The following is an 18,476-nucleotide window of genomic DNA, read 5'->3' on the forward strand; positions in this document are numbered from 1 at the left end:
TAGGCCAGCATTAGTCAGTGGACCCCCTAACTCCCTACAGACTTTCATCCAGACTTCAAGGCCTTTACCCTTATATGGAGTTATTGCAGCCCTACACTCCTTTGTACACTGTTCATAAATCAGCTGTTTGATCAAAGGCATAGCAGCATCTGGATCCCCAAACACTCTTCCTACAGCTTCTACCATTCTTGCCACAAAGTCTGAAAAGGGTTCCATAGGACCTTGTAATATATTTGTAAGATTTCCACTGACCTCACCTTTGTTAGGCAGAGACCTCCAAGCCCTAATGGCTATTTGATTAATCTGATCATACACTTGAGGAGGATATCCTGTTTGTTGTTGTGCAAAACGTCCTTGACCAAGAAGCATGTCTACATCCCAGTATTGATCACCAGCCACGCGATTAATCGCATCTTGATCATTGGCAAACTCAATTTGGAAAGCTCTCCAATCCAAATATTGTCCTGGTGATAAGCAAGCTCTTACCAAATTTGTCCAATCACTGGGTGTCATACAGAAGCAACTGAGTGCTTCTACCTGGGCAATTGTAAAAGCTGCCATCACCCCATAGGTGCATACCGATTCTGCCAGACCTTTGACTATTTTAAAGTCTATTGGTTCATGATATCTCTGTTGGTTACCATCTGTAAAAACTGGATAAGCCAGTGGTTGAGTAACCCGAAGCTCACTGCGAACCGTACGCCACACTTCCGGACAGAAGGTGGAGCAACCAGGACCTCCTACTTCTACTTTCGAGCAGTAGGGGGGAGGAGCAGTAGGGCGGTGCCCTTGCTTTACAGTCGCCATTTTAGGACGCTGTTTTTCTGATACTTTTAATGAATGTTTTTCCATGAGCTCAATAATCTCTTCCTCCTCTTCCTCCATGATGTCCTCATCCTCACATATATCCTGCTCTGATTCTGAATCCTCTCCTGGTTCTTTTAACTCCTTCCTCAACCTTCCTAGAGAAGGATAGACTCACTTCTTATCCCCTTTCGGTTTCTCCTTTATTCTCTCACTTTCTGACTGTTCTGATCTTTCTTCTTGGAGCATTTCAAGGGCAGCCTGCCCATTTGCTATAGCTTTCTTATTTCCACCTTTGTCCTCTAGACAGCTGGCACCAGACGCCAAACTGGGCGAACACTCGGCTTCAACGTTCCTTGCTCCCAGGCAAAATCCAGGTCTTTCCCTAATTTATCCCAACTATCCACCATGAGATTGCCCGAGGCAGCGAACCAGGGTGCAATGGTGTCGCATTCATTCAGGAACCTCTGTAACGTGGCTTTAGTTAACCTTAAATTTTTAGAATGAAGCAGCTCTTGAAGAGCCAGAAAAATTGGATGTGATTGTGACGATCCCATTGTGCTTTTGTCTTAGTTACTTGCGCTCCGAAGGTGTGCAAGTCGGGTAACACCACCAGAAAACAAAAGCCCACACTGCGATGTTAAAAGCAGCCAAATCACCACTATAATAGCGGGGTCCATTCACTTACTCTCACTCTGCAAGTTAAAGCAGAAGCGAGGTTTTTTACTTTTGGTTCGCTTTTGTCGCGAACAGTGTTGCTCCTTTCTGGAGACTTTACTGCCTCTTTCCCGAGGGCTTTGGTGCTCCTTTACCAGCGACCTATCTCCTCTTTCCCGAGGACCTTGGTGCTCCTTTACCAGAGACCTATCTCCGCATTCACCGCGGACTTTATGGTTCCACTTACCTTGGGAATTTACCGGCGCCACCGACTGTGAGAAGTTCTGATTCCCCGAACGGGCCACCACTTCTTGACCAGCAAGAACGACGCCACACCGAGGAATCTTCTTAAAGATTAATTAAACACAGTTTAATCGGGAACCTCTTTGCTTTTACAGTGTATAATGGCGACGGCCCCGGGTCGAGGGAGATGGGCCTGATATAGTCTACATCTACCAATCACCTAACCCTACGTGGTGCGCCAGGATTGGTTGTCTCCAAGCAGAATTAAGAGGATACATGACCTTTCCCAAATTAGGAGTTGTTTACCACAGAGAGCGCTCGCCGTCGGGCTGGCAGAGGGCGGAAACCTGCGCCATCTTTTGGGTTCGGTATTCTGCAGCTCCCTACATACATACATACATACATACATACATACATACATACATACATATGTGCATGCAGTGCACATAAAATGTGTTTATTATTTTTTAAAAGAAATGAGAAGCAGCTTACAGCTTAAGCATGAATAAAGATAACAAACAAATTTTCACAGAAAACCAAATTCCCTAGAAAGAGAGGGAGTCTCTTTTTTGATTCAAGAAGAGCTGGTTAATCACTAATACAAGATATTGACACATCTACTTAGTATGTCTTAACCACATTTCCTGACCTGACCATTGGAGAAAAAGAAACAAAAAGGGAGAAACGCTAAATAAGAATCAAGAGATAAGTAGTATGAAAACCTATGAAATCTGTCCAAACATATGTTTAGTGATGTCTCCTACTCAACACCATTACCTGATTTAAAGTCCAACTAGATATGTGAAACTCAGGTAAAAAGTGTGTCATCTGGTGGCTGTACTGTCCACACTACATGTGAATGCTCAGTTGATGGTGCATGACCCCCTAGAGCAGAACATGCATCTGACTGATCCTGTCAATTTTGCTGTTGTTTTCACCATTGCACCACTGGAGCCTCAAAGGCTTCATGCCACATAGTAATTGCTACATGCAAAACTTTAGACATGATATCACATAGTAATCTTTTATCCTCCTGACTCCATTTCCGATGCTTCTCCCTCAATGTTTCCTGCTGGATTACTGCACATCGCAAGAGGATTTAGGATGTATATTTGTATTCTTTCTTCCCCTCCACTGCAATCAAAGCATTTCATCATTATCCATCCAAGAGAACCTGAATTGCCTTATGTTACAAACACTGCTTCAGGACCCAAGTAGGAAGGAGCCTGTAACTTGGATTTGGAGCACTGTAAATGCCAGAAGGCCATTGCACAGTATGAAAGACAGAGGAGACTTGCAATGCTCTAAGTAATGTTTTATTATGCATTGGTGCAATGTCTGGATTTTTATGTATCTGTTTGTGGAATCCAGTATTTTTCTCTCTTCTTAAGGTTCAGTGCAGTGAAGTATGTTTTTGCTTGAGCAATTTTTTTTCCTTAGGGTGAGTCTCTCCTGGCATAAGTAAATTGTTTTGGTGCATTCCTAGATTTTGTTGGTGAATATTTTGTCATGGATTTTTGAATCTAAGTTCATGAAGGATGTTGATTTGTGGTTCCTCTGATTTGTATTGCTTTTCTCTAGTTCTGGTATAAGACAATGCCGCTCTCATAGAATGTTTTAGGAAATGATTCCTCTTGAATTTTCTGAAAGAAATTGTAGAATTTATGTTATTTATTCTTTGCATGTGTAGTATGGAATCCATCTGGGTTGGAGAAGTAGCTTTTAGACTTTTTAATACTCTTAGTCTAATTTCTAGAGTGGTTGTGATTCATGTGACCTCTTTTTTGAAAGGAATATGACAGTTAACTGAATATCAACCTGACAAAATCTCCATTCACCCAGGAGACACACCCTAGGCATGTGTGTGAGGGAGTTTCTACAGTGGGTTAATGGAGGTGGCCTACCCTTACTGTGGATACATACTTCCAAGATCTGGAGTTTCTGACTGAATAAAAGGAGATACAGATTGAACAATCCCATTCATTTCTCTGTCACCCTACTCTGGATACAACATGACCAGTCTCTCCCACTCCTGCTGTCTTGATATCTCCTCCATTATAAACCCTTCCTTCCTTAAGTTGCTTTTGAAGGGTATTTGGTTGTAGCACCACAGAAGTAATAAATATATGCAGCTTTATTGTTTTGTGTTTTTTTGAAAAGCTAGTTGATTTAACTGAATTGATAACATCAAACAGTAGAGTTGATAGAATTCTTAGTTAAAAGTGTTCTTTGCTGTTCATATATTGATTTTATAATTTTCATTGCATATACTCATTATACATTATATATAATATATATTCATATACTCATATCTTGTATGGTTAGCATACTCTCATATCCCCTAGACTTCTCTTAATGCCTCCCCTTCAGTTAGGCCCCATTGTTTCTCTAGATATTAGTTCCCATTTTTTCACTTTGGCTTTCATGTCATTTATACATAATAGTTTTATGTCTCCATAAGGAGTCAGGAGGTATATATTAAAGGAAACACAGTCTTTCTCAGACTGATTTAATTTGCTTACCATGATCATCTCTCATCATATTCACTTCAGGCAAGCAGCGTGACTCCATTCTCAATTCCTCTACACTTACTTTTGAGACAGGGTCTCTCAGAAAACCCAGAACCCATCAGTTGGTTAGGCTGGCTGACTAGTAAGCCCAAGGGATCACCCTGTCAAGCTTTGTCTCAAACTTCATCCTAGGCTTACAGGTGTGCACCACCATGTCTTTTTGTCATGTTGATGCAGGGGTCTGAATTTAGGGACTCGTGTTTACACAGCAAGCATTTACTTTAACCATGAGGCAAAACCCAAAAAACTTGTAATGTTTTAAGAGACCTTCACCATTTACCTTGCACTGTTTGCAGTTGGGATATCATTGATATATACACTCCACTGAACCAATAGTTAATAGTTGGTCAAAATTTGTAAAATAATCTTTTTTCTGCTTGGGGTAAGTCAACAAGATTTCACGTACAGCATCTAATAATAGTAAAATAGTTGTGTAAGTTTAGTTTCCATGCCCAACAGCAGTGTGTATGGGCTTCAATGCCCTGCATCCTCATTGTTGTCTCTTGCTCTTGCATGGCGTATGATCTTAGTGGGGTGATATTACTCTGTGAAGGTTTCAGATTCCACTTTCTGTTTTAAGGAACAAGATGTTTTAAACAAAAAAATCAAGAAACAGAACAAACAACAGTATGGAATGAGGGATATCAAGATGAAAAAGAAGAGCTCCGATAGTTCCTTGATGTGAAAAGTCTAAACATGCCAGCTGCCTCCCTGCTGTCTCCTTTCAGAGCAGAATCATCTGATATGCCTCAGACCATCTCACATTCAGAACTAGATATAATACAGGATAATAAATATGGCAAGCCTAAGAGACTATGGTCTTTGAATAATTGATTATACTTATATAGTGTTGTTGGGTCATGTCTGTAGATACATAGGAAGGTGCTATGATGTTACAACAGTGAAACTTCACATGCCACATTTATTGAGAGTATTAATTACCAACATTATGATTGAGACAATTTTCATAGAAATTGTCTTTAGAGCACAAGTCTTAGGTCTACATGAGGCAGGACTCTGTCCTCCAAGCTTACACCGGTTTCCCAATCCCTTTATCCAGTGAGGAGTTCAGCATCTAGTTTTCCCTTCCATTAACACTACAGTCATCAGCCTTCGAATGTCCTGATTCTTAGCCTCTGTCTACTTGAAAAGAGCTCTATAAAGACACCTCCAGATCATGTACAGGATCTGCTGTTTGAGCACCAACTTCTAGTCACTGTACTTGTGCTAAGGCTTTGCATAGTTGTTGAGATATAAGCTCTGTCCTTTAAAGGAACAGAAAGCCCTGCCCTTAGCTGTCAAGCCATCATCCCCCAGTAGTTAATGTGTTCTGAACAGTTTGTTAGGCTACTGTTTCCAGACAGCTGCTCTTTCCGGAAGTTCAGCAAACTTTAACTTGGCAGGGTTAACAGAAATTCATTGTGGGTTCCTTGATTCTATGTTTTACAAATGGCTTTGGAAATTGTCTGTCAAAGTCTGCCTGTCCATTCACCCTCCCTGAATTTGAAGTTTACATAGCCCCCAGTAAAGTATGGAGGAAAGCCATGGACTTCCCTCTGCTTCTCTTTGTAAGGAAACATTTCCTGATGTCAATTGAGGACATTCTGGACAATGTGTCCTTATGGCACAAGACTGAAAGTGAAAGCATACAGGCTCAGCTTCTCAGATATAGCCTGGATGTCAAGAAACCACATGACTTCTTGAATGGGTTGGAGCCTGTTTGTTCAGTTGTTATATATCAGACTGTTACAAATTTTTCCAAGTCCTGAGATTATTAACATCAGGTACAAAATGTTTTTATGATAAACCTCAGATTACAAAATGAACTCTGTAGCAAGCTCAACTGCACAGCAAGTGGGATCACAGAGTTCAGACAGAGCAGAGGCAGGACCTTCAAATAAGGAAAACACTGGACACAATGCATGTGGGTGTTTACTGAGCACAAGTTCTGTGTCACAGCACTGTTGGGGGTGCACAGGGAAGCATGAAGTCTCATTAGACCCAGTCATTGTCCTAATAGGGTTACTGCAGTGGGTAAACTGGATGCCAAAGGGTAGAGTAGAGGAAAGCCAGAACCCTATACACTAGATAACTGAACAGTTCAAGGTCACCAAGGAGAACAATTGAATCTTAACAATAACAAATTTATTTAAATGCAGTTATGTGAAATGAATTCAGATTATAAGGCAAGGTTTGTATTTTCTTGCTCAGAGTTATTTCGTGATATATGTTTGTTTTTCTTTCAGTAAATACAGTACCACACTATAAATGTATATTGTTGGTAGTTGTACATAAGTATTAGTTACCTGCACATTTAATTTTTTCAGATAGAGGATTACTATGTAACCTGGGCTAGCCTCAAACTGATGAGACCCCTGCCTTAGCATCTCAAGTCCCATGACTTGATGTGTGTGATAACACACCAGCTCCTATGCAATTCTTAGATATGTCTCTAGAGAGCTCCGCTTTGCCTGCCCCCAAAACTACCATCATTTGCTTAGTCAACATTAGGATCATTTTGTGAGGGTTCAGAAATCTGGACTTACAATTAACAGAGTAGGTAAATATACATTGATTTATAAATAAGAATTTTAGCTACTTTCATTTTGAAGTCTGAATTATTGTTCCTCTTAGTTTAACTCGTTTTAAATCTCACATTTTAGCCGGGCGTTGGTGGCGCATGCCTTTAATCCCAGCACTCAGGAGGCAGAGTCAGGTGGATCTCTGTGAGTCTGAGACCAGCCTGGTCTCCAGAGCAAGTGCTAGGATAGGCTCCAAAGCTACACAGAGAAACTATGTCTCGAAAAACCAAGAAAAAAAAAAAGAAAAAACATCTCACATTAATTGGTACATTTTAGCATTTATCATTGGTACATTTATCATTCTAAAAGGATTCAGTTTGGGATTCAGGTTGAGTACTGAGGCAAACTGTTTTTCAGCGTGAGATTTATTAGAGTTATTAATGCCCTGGACAGACACACAGCAGCATGATGGTGGATCAGAGGAGACTTCAGTCCGCAACCCACTGATGGACAGACAGTATGATGAGGGTTCTGATGAGAATTCAAGCCCCTGAGGCAGAGTGGGGGTTCTCTTCTTGGAAGTCTGAGAGGAAGGAGGATTGTATTTTGTAGCTCAGAGCACTGACCTACAACCATGCTGTCCATGACTGCTGGGCAGCAGGAGGGAGTCCTTCACTGGGGTGCATAGAGAATGCATGACTCTTAGGGTGTGAGGAAGTGGAGGGAGGGGTGTATTCACTGTGTCCAGTATTTCAGTAACTCTTTCACGGCCAGGAGGCTGGCAACCTGCTGTCTGTGAGACTTGGGAAAGTAAAAATTGAATGAGGATGGCTGCTGTTCTCCTGGAATCAGGGAAAAATGCACAGGTCCACTGCCATGGATGTTTATAGAATTTCATATTGAGCTCTGTAGTGAGGCAAGGGTGTCAGATAGAGAGAGTTTAAGAATCAGGGAGATCAAATGTTGATGATTGTATTATTAATGGAAGGGAAAGCAGGATGCTTAATTCCCCAATGAATAAAGATATTGGGAGATCAGGGCAAGCCCGGAGGACAGAGTCCTGCCTAGAATAACCTAAAGAATTCTGCTCCACAGATACCTTTCTGCCATGTTTGTTTTTATGTGCATTTCTAGGGGTGAGACCAAGGGCCTGAAGAAATAATATAAAACATCTGGACACTAAAATGAGGAGCAAGACAAACAACTAACCCAGCCATGCCACCATCAAGTTGTGGTGTGGGGCAAGAGTAGGCATCATAGAGAGAGTTTTGGCACAGCAAGCATTTAACTCATGTGTCTTCAACAGCTTTGGTGTCTGTGAGCTTCATTTATTGTTGCTATTGTTTTGTTTTGTTTTCATGGGTGGCTACATCAATACTGTATTCATGTTTATGAAACCATATAGAGGTAATATACATAGACATCTTCACATGCTGCTAAGGTTTTGTTGAGCCTGGCTTTATAGGCTATATTTTAAATATCATCCAGAAGGATGGAATCGATAGTACAATAGCATATAAAGCTTTAGCTAATGGCATGAAAGAATTTTTATACTTGACTGGGTTTATAATGGAGGCTGCAATACATGTGATAGTTTCACTCCAAGCTCATGATATTGGGATTGCTCAGGTCATAGCAGGACATAGCAGGGTCCGGGATTCTTCTTGCTCCTGTTCAGAATCTATAATCTCTGCTCTGACCACCAGAGGGGATTGTCATCCTAGTCTGGTATCTTATAGAATGAGACAACAGACCATGTCTCAATGTCATATTTTTGTGACCAAATCATGTGTTGTGGGTGGCTGTGACACATTTGTCTCATAAACCAGGTTAGGCTTCACGAAACCATAGCCAGGACACAATTCTAGGTACCATTTTCTGTGCTAATTACATTTCTTATGGTGATGACAACATATCTGATGAGAAGAAACTTAAAGAAAGGATGACTTGGGATCATTTTCTGTGGACATAAAGTCCATCATATGAGGGAAGTCTGGCAGCAGGAGATACTGTGAGAATTTGTAGCAGATGCTGGCTCACATTTCAGTTGACAAAGAAGAACAAAGGCTATGAAAGGGGCTGGCTCTGCTAAGAGTCTGCAGCCTTCTTCCTTCCCAAATCTACTTCCTAGGCTAGACAACAAATGCCAGTGTTCCACAACCTCTGAAAACAGTGTCAGCATCTAAGGACCCAGTACTTAAACACATGAGCATGTGGGGTAACATTTTATGTATGTCTCTGCCACATAACTGAATACACTCAAAGTAGAGTTACAGGATTTCTATGACTATCATCTCATCATTATATTAGTAATTAGTACCATCAATAAACTTGGCATGTGTATTTTCACTGTTGTAACACCAGAGCACTTCCTATGTATCTATGGAAATAACACAAGGACATGGTATAGTTATACTCAGTTATAAAAAGACCATATGCTCTTAGGCTTTGCCATCTGTATTATTTGGGATTGTATCTAGTTCTGAATATAAGATGGTTTGAAGCATATCAGAAGATTTTGCTCTGAAAGGAGACAGCAGTGTGGTTAGACTTTTCACATCAAGGAATAATCAAAGTTCTTTTTCATCTGGTTATTCCTCATTTCTTCCCCATGCTTTTTGTTCTGTTTCATGAGATTTTCGTTAAAAATTTCTCTTTCTTTCTGAAAAGAGAAACTGGAAATGGAAACCTGCACAGAGTGACATCACCCCAGTAAGAATATCTGTCATCAAGGGAGCAAAGGACAGCTATGAGGATGCAGTGGACAGGAACCCATATACACTGCTGCTTGGAATGTAAATTAAATTATTATAGCTACATCAGAAGTCAATCTGCAGGCTCCTTCAAAAACTTACGAGAGAACTTCCATTGGATCCAGACATATTATTTCTGGGTATTCATCCAATAGAATCAAAGTCAACACACTACAGAGAAACCTATGTCCTCATGTTTATTATGACATTGTCCCCAAAACCCAACTTATACAATCAGACTCGATGTTCTTTAATATATATGTATATATATGTATATGTATATATATATATATATCTTTCAGCCATATGTGATCACAGAAAATACATCAGCATGGAACTGGGACTCCTGCATCAAAAAAGAGCCCAACACCAGACTGCACAGAGCCTATGAACCAGGTGGGTTCCCACCTGGTTCCCAGGTTGGAAGACATGCTGTCCCCTCACTTACTGCACCTCTAAAATATATGCAATGCCATCGTTTGCCTGTAATTTTCAGAGATTAGGCTATAAACATTATGTACATCCCTTGTCCTCACCTATGCTTTTCTAAGCAGGCCATTAACTGAAAATTATTCCATATCTCAAGTAAATGCTTTGGGGTTTTTTGTTTTTTGATTGCTCTTTCCACCAGTCATAAGTTTCTATCCTGGATCCCTGGGCTGTCCAGCCCCTGCACTGGTTCCTGGCCATGCAGGCAGTGTCAGGATTGGGCTCCCTCTTATGGCATGGTTTTACATAACAAATGGTTCATGACCTCTTTGAACCAATTATTGAAGATTATGGTTGGGAAGTCCCAGAAAACCCTCCCCCCCACACAGCTCACTGAGCTTTTTATAGCACTGTTGATTTACTTCTGTGACCAAATGGTTTCAGTTTCTCTGTACTTCACCATACTATAAAAGCTACAGTGCTTTTCATCATTTGCTCACTTGGGAAAGTTCAGAGAGCAGCACAAGATTGCAGGAGGATATAAAACAAAAGAGGCAGAACACTTCCACCCATACTGACCACAAAGATCAGGTAAGAAGAGACACTTAACCTTGCTAGGTCTGGGGAATTCTGCTCTGGAACATGTGGCCAAACCCTGAGCAGGAATAAGATGGAGTTTTGAGGGTTAATTTCACTTTTTAGAACTACCATGACTAGAAACAGCTGCTCCTGGGAAGAAGTGGGGTACAGCAGCCAATGAACCCTGGGTGGTATTATCAGGGAATCCAGTCTCTAAATGCCACCATTATACTAATTTTAAGTTAGGGCCAAGGAGACCTGTGACTGAAACAGGGCAGGATATGCACTGGCATGTTTATCCTTTGTGTTAACCTTGTCTGTGCTGACAAAGACACATTTAAATGACTATGGTTAGTGACAGAGCAGAGCTGTTAAAGAAAGGGCTGCCTGTGGCTTCTTTTCAAGAGGGAATCAGAATGAGGCCTGGGAAAAGCCTTGGTGAAGGACAAAGAGAGGAAAGGCTGCCTTGCTATGGGAACACAAAGTGAGTAAGAGATGTGATTGATTCTATGGCTGAATATGTGTGACCAATGGTCCCAAAACACAAGCTCTGTTTACCACACAGCATGTTTCACCTTGGCAAGTTTATGAATTTTCTGTAGCAACAGAATGAAATAGTCATAGATCAAGATACTTTTAAAATACATTGGTGGCAACATGGGGCAGGCAGATTATGGCCATATGGGGGTGTTTGCTACAGGCCTTCTGATACAAGAAATGGCCAATGAGGCAGCTAAAGATAACCCAGGAAATCTGGCTCTAGACATTACAACATTCCAGATCTCCATAATCACACAAGTTCTAATTAGTCAGTCAACCTTGTAGATTCATTGACATAGTTATGGCTCTTTCCTGGGAACCTCAGTTCACAGCTGAATCCCAGAGTGAAAGTTGAAGGAAGGGCAGTCACCATCACACATCTAATCTTGGATGTCAAGTGAATTTCCTCCTTGACTGACTCATCTCTTCATAAGATTGGCTCATTCCTCAGGTCCATGTACTCCTTAACTCTATCCTGAAGGAACAAATCCTATAATGTAGACAAGGGCTTTCTAGAAGATTTCCAGACACACATAACTGAGGACAAAGTCTGATTTCCTTGTCCCCAACTCCAGGCCCTCAAGCAGTATTTCTGTTTTCTGCAGGCCAGAACCCCATTCCAGAAACCATTCTCACTCATCACATTTTTTTTTTAACAGCTCTGTTCTACCTGGTCAGATCCTAGCCTATCCTTCCAAGTGTTTTTCTTCCTACTCTTTGCAATTCTCATTTTTCTTCCAGATGAAGAGTATATAGAAAACTTAAGGGGAATGGCACAAAGTCATTGATGAAAACACCAGCTCCCCAATTTCTTGCTATTTACAACACTGTTGCTTTGTACAATATCCAGTATGTACATAGGTGGGTTTAGTCTCATGTGCTCTGAACTCAAACCCAGTTTTTATTCATGGCTCATTCAGAGTTAATAAAGCTTAGTTTTCAAGGCACTGTTCTTGTGTAGTCCTTTGTCTGGAATAGACTCTGTCACGTATTTCTACAAATTTTGCAAAAAACACGTTATGTTGGTTCTTTTGCTGGAATGAGAATGTGATTAATTCTGTAGATACAGACTATTTTCCACATGAGAATTACTACCAGAATAGACAGAATGGATACATTTTACAATCTCTAGAAATTCTGGCCACAACATGGGTGTAACTATTCAGATGATAGAATGAATATATTTTATAATATCTAGAAATAATTGTGAGTATATGCATCAAACAATGAAGTGTGACGTCCATAGGTCTCTGTTTGTTATGATGTTAAATGAACGTTTGATTAGTTATATAAGCTGCAGTATAAGTTAATTTCTCTATATCTCATATTATTTTCCATTTGATGTCTTGCACAAAAGAGTTAACAAGGAAAATTTTCATTGCAAAATTAAACAGAATATGTGTGTTGTCAGCAGGGGAATGCTGTCATTGTTTTATTATAAATTAAATTCTTCAATAATATCTTACATAATTCTAAATTTATACAGGTTTACTCAACTATGTGTCTGATGCTCAACAGTGCTGTGTTTTTTTGTGAGTTTCTTTACTCTACCTTCTGAGAGAAAGAATAGGATTCAGGATAATCTCTTCTGTCCTTCTAGAGATAGAGGACAAGGCTGCACAATGGCCATAGAAGTCCACATGCCAGGCCCCATGTGCCTCATCGAGAACATGAAAGGTCAACTGATAGCCAACCAGGAGGCTCTTGGGATCCTGGAAGACATCACACAGCCTGTGGTAGTGGTGTCCATCGTGGGGCTCTACCGCACAGGCAAATCCTACTTGATGAACAAGCTGGCTGGGAAGCAACCAGGTGAGTGCCACCAACACAGCTGTGCTGTCTCCCAAGAGTGCACTGCTTCCTGCATGAGAGTGTGAAGAATTAATATCTTATTGTTACACTTGAATGTTGTGATCGTTTTTGTTGTTATTACTTTGTCTGTTTGCTTTTATTTTTGAGACAAGGCCATGCTGTATATTACAAGCAGACCTTTAGCACAGCATGTAATCTAGGCTGACACAAAAGTCATGATCTTCTTGTCTTGGCCACCTGAGAGCTGATTACGGGACTGAACCATCACATCCAACTCCTAGTTTCTATTCTAAAAATATAACTGGTTCTTTTCATAGATGAAGAAAGGCAGGAATAAAGAGAATTTAATTTATATGTCAATAAACTTTAAGGTAATCTTAAACCTGTCATGTAATAACAGCAAGTTTCTATTGACCTTTATGGCTAAAATGGTTATCTATATAATATAATGACTTTTTATGATTTTAAGTTATATAACATTTATATTTATGATTATTTAAGTATCTAGTTCTGTAGAATTAAACAAAATTATGTGTATATGTATCTCCACCATAGGTCTCTAGAACTAGCTCATTGCCACCTGTACCCCTACTCTACATGCTATATCTATGAATTTGTCTGTCCTCATAATGACATGTATGTAGACTCTTAAAAACATGGGATTTTGTGACTGGTTCTTTCATTTAACATGACATATTCAAGGTTTGACACTGTGAGAAATTGTGTTTCAAAAATTGCCTTATCTACTCACCTGTAGACTGGAATTGTGAGTACTCTGAATGATGCTGACATGAAGATAGTCACAGAGACTCCCCTAAGAGTCCAGGCTTTCAGGTTCTCTATTTTGTATGAGTCTCATAAGTGATCAAAAGACTGAAAGCAGCAATGTAAGGAAGAAATATTTTCTTTGCTCACAGTTCAGGGGATCTCAGTCCACTGTGGCAGGGGAGACAAGATTTTGTGATTTATATGTGTAGTGGAAGGAGCCTGTGGCTCATTCATGACTGACCAGAAAGCAGAGAACAGAGGCCACATGCAAGGCCACCAATAGCCATCAAAGGTCTGACTGCTGCCAGCCAGGTCCTACCTCCTAAGGCTTCCACATCTCCCGACACTGAGCCACTAACTGGCTACCAAGGGTCCAAATACATAGGCATGTGATGAACATTTACCTTCAAATCATAGCATTCTACCCCTGACCCCAAAATGCTGTGGCTGCATCTTCATAGGTCCCCACAGTCTTAGAGTCCTAATAGTGTATAAAAGTCCACCATCTCATCTGAGAATCAAGGCAGCTTGTAATGTACAATGGCACAGAATAACCATCCATATTTGCAGTGTTCAGGGAGATAAGAAGGAGAGTACCCACCCTAGCAAGACTCAACCCAGAGGGGCAAACCCCAAACCCTGTAGCTCCATGTACAGTATGTAGTGTATGTGGAGGTCTTTTCCAAACAACATTATCCCCCAGGCCCTACCTCTATGGTCCTGGTGTTTACAGGACACATGACTCTCTCTAGGGCCAGTTCCACTCACTGACTCGACTTTCCTCAGTGGCCATCCTACAGTCCTGACATTTCTAACTTCCTGGGTCTTTATTTTTACTTCAGCTTTACCCTCACAGCCTCACACAGCAAGCTCAGGAGCTGCATATGAGAGAGTGACCTAGCTACACATTTTCTATGGAACCCTGCTGCAAGTTTGGAGGTCTTGTGACTTGCATTCTGTGCATGTGAAAACTGAGTTTCTGTTGTATCTGATTGTGAGATCAGTACTAGCTTTGGTTTTAGTTAACTCCCCTGACATGACTATGCTGATGTTTTCAATAGAGATCTATTTTAATTTTACAGGCATGAATATTTTACCTGTGGACCACATACATGTCTGGCATTCACAGATGCTATAAAGGAGTATAAGGTTCCCTGAAAGTAGAGTTATAGACAGGTGTGAGCTGCTATGTAGGCTCTGAGAACTGAACTCTGATCCTCTGCAAGGAGGAGCCCTCTTAACCACTGTACCATGTTTCTAGATGGATTGTCCTAATTTTATTATCGCTTTCAGGAAGCCCTTCTTCCTACATATCTAATCCCCTCTTTCCTCTCTGCTTTTCAGGCTTCTCTCTGGGTTCCACGGTGCAGTCTCACACCAAGGGGATCTGGATGTGGTGTTTCCCTCATCCCCAGAAGACAGGCCACACCCTAGTTCTGCTTGACACTGAGGGCCTGGGAGATGTAGAAAAAGTAAGGACTGGGGGCACAGTTTGCAGTTCATCCCCTCATGTTTGAGTATTCTACCCTGTTCTCTATGCTGCATTAAACCTTATTATGTATTTAATTATATAGTGTGTGTGAGTGTGTGCCTGTGTGTGCATTGCATGTGCCCTGATGCATGTCCCACCATGCAGATGTGGAGGTTAGAGGAAAACCGGTGGGGTCTGTTCTCTGTCCCACCATGTGCCTCTGGGATTGAACTCAGACTCCAAGGCAGGGCAGCAATAAAGTTTTAACTTAATCATAGCAGCATTTTCACATTTATTATATAACATGTGCCATATTTTGATGGGGGATGTCCTTCTGTACATATGTTTGTCTTATTGGTTGATGAATTAAAGACTAATTGGACAGGCAGGATGATCTGTAGAACTAGGAGGATTCTGGGAAGTATAGCCAGTGAGGAGTTGTCATGTGATCCCACGAAGTGACATAGCTGGGCATAAACTGCCACTAGCTAACCATTGAGGTCCTGAGGTCTGTAGAGATAGCAGAAATTGACATAGCTGGGCAGAATCAGAATATAAGCTGGGACAAACAGGAAATCATTCTCTTCTCTGTGGAGATGCTGAACAGTCAAAGTATAGGTTTGCAGAAGTGTAAGAGGTCCCTGGACCTTTCTCCTTTAAGAGAAGACCACATGGGAATACTTAGATTATTAGAAATGGGTTAGTAACTGAGACCGGGCTAAACAATAAGAAACCTTAGCAAATGGCAATCAGCTTTATAATGAATATAGTCCTGTGTGTTATTTGGTGGCTTGAGAGGCAGTGGGACCCAGGTGGCTGGTGGGAAAGAGTAGACATAACAATGTTTAGCCTACAGAAATGAGGGAACTTGTCACAGGACTGGACTGTAGAACAGCAGGGCACAACAGCGAATCACTCACAACAGACTAAGCAGCACCAGTGAGCATCATCACAAATAAAACCACAAATCACAAGAGTGTTCACCCAGCAAGAGTTGTGGATGGCATCCTTAGGTCTATTTGTATTCCTTTTGTTTTGTTTTGTACATTACATAGGTCACACAGGTGTTTTGTTTCATTTTTAGGATAAAATCACTTCTAATTGAGTGTATTTTTACCACTGCTGGTCTGAAAGTGACAGAGAACCCGACAAACCCGTGATCCATGTGTGTTCTGACTTACAGGGTGACAATCAGAATGACTGCTGGATCTTTGCCCTGGCTATACTTCTGAGCAGCACCTTTGTGTACAACAGCATGGGACCCATCAACCAACTGGCCATTGACCAGCTCCAGTATCCCTTGTGAGGGCCAGAACAGCACCAAAGCAAGTTGGGTGACCTACCCTCATGAACCAGCTCAGTCACTCAAACAAACAAAGAAACAAACACACACACACAAAAACCCCTCACATATATGTCCCTAAAGTGTTCACACTTATGTTAGGAACAAGACAAATGAAGGTTAGGGGCTAGTTTCCAGCAAGATGTGGAATTACATGGAATGGGTACATTAAAACTTTGGTTGTTGCTATGGTTGTTTCTGGGGCTTTCCTTAATTAGCTGTGCAGCTATGTAACAGAACTGACAGACAGAATCAGATCAAGATCTTCACCTGACCAGGATGAGGTGGAGGACTCAGATGAGTTTGTGAGATTCTTCCCGGATTTCGTGTGGGTTCTGAGGGACTTCTCTCTAGAGCTGAAATTAAATGGGGAACCCATATCTGCAGATGAATACCTAGAGAATTCCCTGAAGCTTAAACAGGGTAAGAGACTTGCATCGACCAGATGAGGATGTCAATTAAACCCTCAAAAATTCAGATTTTTCTATGTATAATTTTTACGTATCTGCAGTTTTTAATTATTCTAGCTTGTTACTCCTGGGAATTAGTGCTTAACATATGATTTAATAGATTTACTCAAACATTTTCTCTTTTGTAATGAGAACAAATTTGTCTTTTACCTTTTCCTTTATAGTGATTTATTTAATCTCTCTTCTTATAACTTGTTTTTGTTTTGAAACAGGGAATACAGTACATATGAAGATATATTTGAAAATGGTAAACTGTTACCAGTATTTTAGCCCAAATGTTGGAACATAGTGACCCACAACTTCCAATTGTCGTTGGAAATCAAATGGTGCTGTACTCTTGAATTTATATGTCTACGAATCAAGTCCAGCTACACTAAGTGGGTTGAATACTTAGAATGAAATAATCTTTTTTTCCTAAGAAGCCTAACAAAGCAGTCAGCCTTCTGTTAGACTGAAAATCCTTAAAGCAAACATCATCCCAATTTTCTATTCTTTTGCTTTGTGTTTTCAGGGCCTCACTGTCTGACCTAGGCTGGGCTCAATTTATAATCCTCCTGCCTCAACTTCTATTATGCTAGAATTACAAAAGTTCATGTGATTAAATTTAAAAATGAATATTCACCTTCCATGTCCTGGCAATAATAAATCCTATTATTGCTCTATTTAGGTACTGGTCAAAGAGATAAAGTAAAAGAATTAAATCTGCCTCAGCTCTGTATCCATAAGTTCTTCCCAAAGAAGAAATGCTTTGTCTTTGAGCGGCCAGTTCATGGGAGGAAGGTTGGTCAGATGGAATCATTGCAGGATCAAGACCTGGACTCTGACTTTGTGGAACAAGTGGCAGAGTTCTGCTCTTACTTGTTCAGCTCTTCCAAGGTTAAGATGCTTTCAGGATGCATCAAGGTCAATGGACCACGTGAGTCCTTTCCAAGTCCTCTTGCTCACCTCTTAGGCCATACTACCATGAGATATCTATGGCCAGCTTCTGCTTTGAACAAACATAACCCTATCACCACTGCAGTGCTAAGATGTAGATGGTACCATCATTTACAATAGATTTTGTCCACCAGATTTTCTTGTTGTGAGGAAGGAAAGGGGGTAAAAGAAAAAACTTTTAAATTATTCTAGTAAACTGCATTCACCATACAACAAGTAAGCGAGTATGGCTCTCAAAATTTAGGTATCAGAACAATAAGATTCAGACAGAGTTAGTCATTGTCATGTCAGCACACATAAAGAACTATTGGGTAAGGCAATTTATTCTAATCAACTTGATGGAGAATTTCTGACTGGGAGTGCATGTTTGATTACTAAATTAAAATGAAATGCTTACTACGGACATGTCTGACGACACAGACAAGCACGACAGAGGTATGGAGCCTGTTCTCATAGTGCTTGCACCAAAATGGACACAAACATTCCATAGACACAAGCCCATGTAATCTCCATCCAGCATTCTTAGCCTTTGGGGTCTCACAACTCTTGAGAGGATCTTTACATAGAGTAACGTCTAATC

The 18,476-nt window shown here is 40.7% G+C and overlaps 1 protein-coding gene across 2 annotated transcripts in view; it reads left to right on the plus strand.

Moving 5' to 3' along the window:
• The first annotated feature begins 10,402 nt into the window (after positions 1–10,402).
• Positions 10,403–18,476, plus strand: part of LOC100752806 (guanylate-binding protein 1) — a 29,145-nt gene continuing 21,071 nt past the window's right edge. For both annotated transcript variants that reach the window (XR_003481301.2, XM_027395873.2), the window contains exons 1-6: positions 10,403–10,569; positions 12,698–12,909; positions 15,022–15,149; positions 16,332–16,441; positions 16,717–16,913; positions 17,628–17,876. Coding sequence is in view for 1 of the 2 variants with exons in the window: in XM_027395873.2 (XP_027251674.1) it covers positions 12,720–12,909; positions 15,022–15,149; positions 16,332–16,441; positions 16,717–16,913; positions 17,628–17,876 (874 nt within the window). In the remaining variant the exon portion in view is untranslated. The remainder of the gene's footprint in view (positions 10,570–12,697; positions 12,910–15,021; positions 15,150–16,331; positions 16,442–16,716; positions 16,914–17,627; positions 17,877–18,476) is intronic.

Source organism: Cricetulus griseus (assembly GCF_003668045.3).
Source record: "Cricetulus griseus strain 17A/GY chromosome 1 unlocalized genomic scaffold, alternate assembly CriGri-PICRH-1.0 chr1_0, whole genome shotgun sequence".
Classification (NCBI taxonomy): domain Eukaryota; kingdom Metazoa; phylum Chordata; class Mammalia; order Rodentia; family Cricetidae; genus Cricetulus; species Cricetulus griseus.